The sequence below is a fragment of the Penaeus japonicus genome, unplaced genomic scaffold (genome assembly GCF_977035675.1).
Source record: "Penaeus japonicus unplaced genomic scaffold, GWHDUDI00000001_assembly GWHDUDI00000016, whole genome shotgun sequence".
Taxonomy (NCBI): Eukaryota; Metazoa; Arthropoda; class Malacostraca; order Decapoda; family Penaeidae; genus Penaeus; species Penaeus japonicus.
In genome coordinates this window covers 13,389,604-13,397,103 of record NW_028234418.1, presented here as the reverse complement: position 1 = coordinate 13,397,103, position 7,500 = coordinate 13,389,604, and the positions used below count along the sequence as shown (strand labels likewise).

Here is a 7,500-nt window from a genome sequence, read left to right as displayed (position 1 = left end):
AAACAACTAAATTCAATCAAAATAACAGAAAATGAAATCCCGAAGGATACCGTTTGACCAGCAAGTCCTGTGTTGCAGACGGCGGTGAAGATGAACGAGGCCGGAGACGTGTTCCCTCTGTGGGGCACCTGCCTGGGCTTCGAGCTCCTGATGGGCCTGGCTGCGGGGGGCGCGGAGATCAGGGCGCACTGCCTGGCCCAGAACTCTGCCGATCACGTCAAACTCGATGATGGTGAGTGAGGGGGGTGGGGTGGGAAGAAGAGGAGGAGGTGGGAGGAGGGGGAGGATAGGGGAGGAGAAGGAGGTGTGAGGGGGATGGGGGGAGGATAGGGGAGGGAGGAGGAGGAGGTGTGAGGGAGGATATGGGAGGGGGGAGAATATGGGATGGGAGGAGGAGGAGGAGGAGGTATAAGGGATGGGGGATGGGGAGAGGAGAGATTGTGAGTGGGGGAGAGGTAAGAATGGTGAGAGTGGGGGAAGAAGGATGAGGGAGAAGGCGGGGGGAGGGGGAGGATAGTGAGGGCGGGGTAAGGGAGGGTTAAGGATGATCAGGATATTTAGAGCAGGGAAGGGGGAGAGGGAGGAGGGGGTGAGAATGATGAGGGGGGAGGGGTAGGATGGTAGATGTAGGGTGTAGGGGGGGAGGCGAGAGAAGAGAACAGCAACACTAGGTAATCAGAATAAGGAAACACAGCAATAGAATTATCATTAGAACAAAGACTTGATTCTAGCAAAGATAGGACACATGGCAATATATGATAAAACCTCATAAAGATTTATTTCAGCGAAGGTACCACATCGCACGACTTCTGCAGGATTATTTTGGGTGACGTGTCCGTGCCATCACGCCGTTGAAGAATCTCATGGTCGGGATGCTGCGTCTCTCGGGGGCAGCTGAACTGTTATCTGAACCTCTTCGCTGTGTCTCCTCGTTTATTGGTTTCCCTTCTATTCCCTCTTTTTAGCTACCTCTCATTTCCTCTTCTTTTTTTTCTCTTCGTCATTGTTATCTGTTTTTTTTTCCTCGTTGCTCCTTCGGTTGTCTTTTTCTTCTCCTTCTCCTTGTTTTCCTTTTCCTTTTCTTTTTCCTTTTCCTTCTTCTTCTTCTTCTTTTTCTTCTTCTTCTTCTCCTCCTTCTCCTCCTCTTCCTCCTCCTCCTCCTCATCTTCCTCCTCCTCCTCCTCTTCTTCCTCTTCTTCTTCCTTCTCCTCCTCCTCCTCCTCCTAAAGCTGTCTCCTCCTCTTCCTTCAGGAGTCTTCTCCTACAATAGTCTCCCCCTCCTCCTCCTCCTTCTACAGTAGCCCCCTTCTTCTCCTCCTCCTCCTACAGTAGCCCCCTTTTCCTCCTCCTCCTCCTCCTCCTCCTCCTCCTACATTGGCCTCTTCTCCTCCTCCTCCTCCTCCTCCTCCTCCTCCTCCTCCTCCTCCTCCTCCTCCTCCTCCTCCTCCTCCTCCTCCTCCTCCTTCTCCTCCTACAGTAGCCCCCTTCTCCTCCTCCTACAGTATCCCACCTCTTCTCCTCCTCCTCCTCCTTCTCATCTTCCTCTTACAGTAGTCTCCACCTCCCCTTATCAATCGCCCCTCTCCCTCACATCTCCCCTCACCGCTCTCCCTTTCCCCTCAGACTACGCCGAGGGCCACCTGCTGCGCCACATGCCCAAAGCACTACTCAAAGCGCTCATCACGAAGCCAGTCACCGCTAACTTCCACCACCTATGCGTCACGCCCAAAGTATGCCAGCCTCTTTTTTTCGTGTGTGTGTGTGTGTGTTTTTTTTTTTTCTTGGTATTTTTGATTAGATGGAATGGGGCTTTGGTTTGGTTATGGTTGTTGTTTGGTGTTCGGGTTGTTTTTTTTGCTTAAAGTTTGGTGAAATGTGTGTATAGCTGTGATTATTATTCTCTTGATTATAATGACTTGTTTTGAAGAGAGAGAGAGAGAGAGAGAGAGAGAGAGAGAGAGAGAGAGAGAGAGAGAGAGAGAGAGAGAGAGAGAGAGAGAGAGAGAGGAGAGAGAGAGAGACAGAGAGAGGAGATATAGAGACAGAGAGAGGAGAGACAGAGACAGAGACAGAGAGAGAAGAGACAGAGACAGAGAGAGGAGAGACAGAGACAGAGACAGAGACAGAGACAGAGACAGAGACAGAGACAGAGACAGAGACAGAGACAGAGACAGAGACAGAGACAGAGACAGAAACAGAGATAGAGAAATAGAGAGAGAGAGACAGAAAGAGAGAGAGAGAGAGAGAGAGAGAGAGAGAGAGAGAGAGAGAGAGAGAGAGAGAGAGACAGAGAGAGAGAGAGAGAAAGAGAAAGAGAAAGAAGATAAAGAAACAAAGACAGAGACAGGGACAGAGACAACAAACAGCCGCAGACGGAAAGACAAACAAACAAAGCGAGCGCCAGACAAAGAACCAGATTCAAAGACCCAGAAGAGGAACTCACCCCCTTCCTTCCTGCCGCAGAACTTCAGCGAGTACGGCGTGGACAAGGTGTTCCGCCCCCTGGCCTACAGCTGCGACAAACGCGGGGTGGAGTACGTGGCTGCGGCCGAGGGGAGGGAATTCCCCTTCTTCGCCGTGCAGGTGCGAATCGACGACGAGCGTTTGGTTTTGTTCGTAATCCAGAGGAGGTTTTCCTAGGGTGGGAATCTGCATTGCTTTTAAAGGTGCCTTGCGGGAAATGGGTGGATGAGTATTGATGTTTTGGTTGTTGTGGTATTAGTGGTTCCTATGGGCGTTTTTTGTTTTTGTTTCATTTTTTATTCCTTTCTCTTTGTATTGTCACTTTATGATATTTTATTTCTTGTGATTAGTATCGGCATTTCAAAGTTATTACTTTTTTCTGGGTAACTTTGATCAGATCAGCACGGATTTCTTTGTAGTGACTTTCAATAGCACTTTACGCTGATTGTTTTTTCTGGTGATTTTTATCAACAGTATTGCCATCACTCTGCATTGTAACTTGCATAAGTACTTTAGATTTTTAAAAATGTGTTACCATTATCGGTACTCAACATAGTTATTTTTCTTGTGAGCATTACCAGCATCCCACACCAATTTTCCCTCAATACCTTTAAACATGTTGCGACTGCCATCATCCCCTTTACTTACAACCTTCCTGCCACCAGTTCCACCCAGAGAAAGCGGCCTACGAGTGGACGACGGCTCCCGGCCACAACCACATCCCTCACACTCGAGAGGCCGTCCAACTCTCATCCTTCCTCGCGGACGTCTTCGTGAGCTCAGGTAAGACGCACACAAGATACATGGTTGCAGAGAGGTCTTGGGGGGGGGGGATTATTGGTTTGTATTGTGGGAGGATCGTTGATGTAATTATCGGGTCGGATAATTGTTCTATTGATTACGAGCTTGCTAAATGGCCCATAAACATGTCGGGGAATGCGTTCAATTAGTAACTGTGGTAATAAAAGGAATTAAGAAGTTAATGGATTCTCTTCTCCCTTCTCTCCCATCCCCTTTCTCTCTCCATTCCGTCCCCTCTTCTCTCGCTTTCCTTTCCCCTAATCTTCCTTATCTTTCCTATCTCCCGTTCCCCTCTCTCTTTCCCCTCTTCTTTCCCTTCTCCCATCGTTTCTCCATCCGCTCTCTCCTCTCTTCTTCTTTTCCCCTCTCCCTTTATTTTTCTCTTTCCTCTCACCTGTTCTGTTTCACTCCCTCTCACCTCCCTTCTCCCCTTCCTCTTCTCTCTTTCTCCTTTCCTTTACCCTTGCCCTCCCCTTCTCTCCTTCCCCTGTCCCACCGTTTCTCCCCTTCCCCTCTCCCTCCCCTTCTCCTCTTCCCCCCTTCCCTTCTTCCTCCCTTCTTCCCTTCTTCCTCCCTTCTTCCCTTTCCCTCCCCTTCCCCTCTCCCTCTCCATCTCCCCTTCTCTCTTTCCCCTCTTCCTCCCCTTCTCTCCTTCCCTTCCACCTTCTCCCTTCCCTCCCTTCCCCTTCTCCTCTTCCCCCTTCTTCTCCTGCTTCTCCCCTTCTTCTCCTCCTTCTCTCCTTCCCTCCCTTTCCCTTCCTCTCTTCTTCCCTCTCTCTTCCCACCCTCTCCTTCTCTTTTCCCCTCTCCTCCCCTTCCTTCCACAGCATCCTCGAGCAGTTCACCACTTCGCCAACGCCACCGAGGAGGAGGCATCCCTCATCTACAACTTCTCTCCCGTTTACACCGGCGCCAAGTCCGCGATGGAGCAGATCTACGTCTTTTAGTTCCCCTTCCTCCGGTCTTGCCAGATCTCTTGTTCCCTTCTGGTTCCTTCGAATTGATACTTGAATTTCTTTTGCTGTCCTCTTTTGATATACGTAATTTTGCTTTTGAGTGTGTGTGAACATTCATAATATTTTTTTTAATGGCTAATTCGGCAAATGACACCAGAAAACGAGGAGACTGTTGGCTAAATTAGGCAAACAAAGAATTAGTTGCAAAGTAGATCTTGCCTGAACATCCCAAATGAAGTTCTAATGTCCGTAGACTGGTATAGAACCGCCCACTCAATGTTGCAGACAATATGTGTTATTAGCAACAGCTGTATATACACACACACCAATAACAACAACAACAAAAATATAACTAGTCTATGTGCTAGAATAAACAGTGACGAACAATTATAAATATGACAGTCTACATTATCCTGAGGGTTTTCTAAATAAATATGGAAAAAAAGATTAAAATTGTTTTATTGCAATTCCTTCTAAAAATAGATAGAATAAATGAAGGAATAAATTCATAATGCATGTATGATAAAAACAACAAACAAGCATGCATAGTAATAAGCTGTGACGTATGATCCCTCTGTATATAAAGGAGCATTCAGTTGAAGTGCATTTCCATGTATTTTGATAGGAGCTCTTTGTATACATGCAGTTGTCTGTATAAAAGATGGGCATGTAGGATGTTGGTATATGCAAACTAATTGTGTGCTTTTATTGCGTGCAACTTTGACCTAAGGTTTCTTTATGCGGGTTAGCATTACTTTTATGTTCAGCCCTCATAGTATTTGTTTATTTTCTTTGCAATCTCTCTCTCTCTCTCTCTCTCTCTCTCTCTTTATGTATACATATATATGTATATATATATATATATATTATATATATATATATATATATATATATATATATATATATATTATATATGTATGTGTGTGTGTGTGTGTATATATAATATATATATATATATATATTTATATGTATATATATTATATATATATATATATATATATATATATATATATAATATATATATATATATATATATATATATATATATATATATACATACATATACATATATATATTCATGCACCTATGCATAATATTATGTATGCTCGAGTATATGTATAAGTAGAGTGTCTGTATACATGTGCGTGTGTGGGTGTGCTCTGCATGCATAAGGACAGTATATATACACTCCCGAATGGATTACTGCTCACACACATGCTCAAGGGATATGCCACGACATGCCACCAGTGCCACGGATCACGCTCGGCACAGTCGCGACGGAGGCACTCCCTAGCCTGGCATCTCGCTGTGGACATCAAAGCATTACTGACTTCTTCCCTTCTGCTTTCCTTCTTGGTCTTTTCCCGTTTTGCTTCTTCCTTATATCATCATTTCCATTTCCATCAAGTCTTTTTATTATAATTATCCTTTTTTTTTCTTACTACTCTTTCATCTCCCCCTTCCCCATCCACCTACCCACCCAACTGACGCTCCCTCTTCTCCCTCTTCTTCTTCTTCTTTTTCTCCCTCTTCTTATCTTCTTTCTCTCCTCCCTCTTCTCTTTCTTCTTCTTCTCCCTCTTCTTCTCTTCATTCTCTCCTCTCTCTTATCCTTCTTCTCCTTCTCCCTCTTCTTCTTCTTCTTTCTCTTCTCTTCTCCATCTTCTTCTTCTTCATCTTCTTCTCCCTCTTCTTCTCCTTCTTCTTTCTCTTCTCCCTCTTCTTCTTCTTCTTCTCCCTCTTCTTCTCTTTCTTCTCCCTCTTCTTCTTCTTCTCCCTCTTCTTTTTATTCTCCCTCTTATTCCTTTTCTTCTCCCTTTTCTCCCTCTTCCTCCTCTTCTTCTTCTCCCTCTTCTTCTTCTTCTCCCTCTTCTTCTTCTTCTCCCTCTTCTCCCTATTCTTCTTCTTCTCCCTCTTCTTCTTCTTCTTCCTCTCCCTCTTCTTCTTTTTCTTCTTCTTCTTCTTCTTCTTCTTCTCCTTCTTCTTCTCCTTCTTCCTCTCCCTCTTCTTCTTCCTCTCCCTCTTCTTCTTCTTCTCCCTCTTCTTCTTCTTCTCCCTCTTCTTCTTGTCTTTCTTCTACTTCTCACTCTTCTATTTCTTTGTTCACCCTCCACCTCCTCCTTTTCCCTCCCCTTCTATCTCCTTTTCCCCTTTTTCTTCCTCAATCTCTCGTCCTTCTCTTTCTTCCTCTTATTCTTCCTCTTCTTCTTACTTTCCTTTATACTTCCTCTATTTTATCCTCTTCTCCCTTCCCTCCCCCTCCTTCTTCCTTTGTCCTTCCTCTTTCTCTCTCTCCTCCATCCTCCTTTCCAATTTTCCTTCCTCTTTCTCCCTCTCCTCCATCCTCCTTTCCCCATTTTCCTTCCTCTCTCCCTCCTACCCCCTCCTTTTCCCATTTTCCTTCTTCTTTTTCTCTCTTCTCCCTCCTCCTTTCCCCCTTGTCCTTCCTCTCTTTCTCTCTCCTCCTTCGTCCTTTCCCCCTTTCCTTCCTCTTTCTCTCTCTCCTCCCACCCCCTTTTCCCATTTCCTTCCTCTTTTTCTCTCTCTTCCATCCTCCCTCTCACCCTCTCTCTTTTTCCTTTGTCTCCTTCATTTCCGACTCAATCCCCCGTGTCGTGCGCCGTGCATACATTTCGCCCATCACTTGTCAAGGACACTCAAAGGGTCCCAACCGGAAATGGTATGCGAATAAAAAGCTTTAAGAATGGAAGGAAGACAACAAAGCACGCAAACACATGCAAACGCTCTCTATCTATCTATCTGCCTATCTATCTCTCTCTCTATATATGTGTGTGTGTGCGTGTGTGTGTGTGTGTGTGTGTTTGTCTCTCTCTCTCTCTCTCTCTCTCTCTCTCTCTCTCTCTCTCTCTCTCTCTCTCTCTCTCTCTCTCTCTCTCTCTCTCTCTCTCTCTCTCTCTCTCTCTCTCTCTCTCTCTATATATATATATATATATATATATATATATATATATATATAAACACACTCATAGACACATACACGTACACAAATGTATACGTTCCCACTCCACTGCACACGTCCGTAGCGGTGCGCGGAGACCGAGTCGGGCAGGGCAGCCTTAACGCCCCGAATGGACAAATTACGAGAAACGCTTGTAATACCTAGCAGGGGAGGGGGGGGGGGGACAAAATGCCGGCTCTTTGAAGTCCTGTTTATGGCTTTCATGTTTGTATCATCATCTCTAAATATTTTCATATCATACGGACTGAAATATGTGAGATGTTGGTGTATCGCATTAAAGTATTAATAATTTTTCTAGCGT

The 7,500-nt window shown here is 45.3% G+C and overlaps 1 protein-coding gene across 1 annotated transcript in view; it reads left to right on the top strand.

Annotated features, from left to right (window-relative positions):
- The window catches only part of LOC122254923 (gamma-glutamyl hydrolase), an 8,195-nt gene extending 3,850 nt beyond the window's left edge, over positions 1 to 4,345 (top strand). The window contains exons 4-8 of the mRNA XM_086545634.1: positions 79 to 232; positions 1,624 to 1,730; positions 2,464 to 2,583; positions 3,129 to 3,246; positions 4,102 to 4,345. Of these exons, the coding sequence (XP_086401760.1) occupies positions 79 to 232; positions 1,624 to 1,730; positions 2,464 to 2,583; positions 3,129 to 3,246; positions 4,102 to 4,211 (609 nt within the window). The 3' untranslated portion in view covers positions 4,212 to 4,345. The remainder of the gene's footprint in view (positions 1 to 78; positions 233 to 1,623; positions 1,731 to 2,463; positions 2,584 to 3,128; positions 3,247 to 4,101) is intronic.
- Positions 4,346 to 7,500: the final 3,155 nt, after the last annotated feature.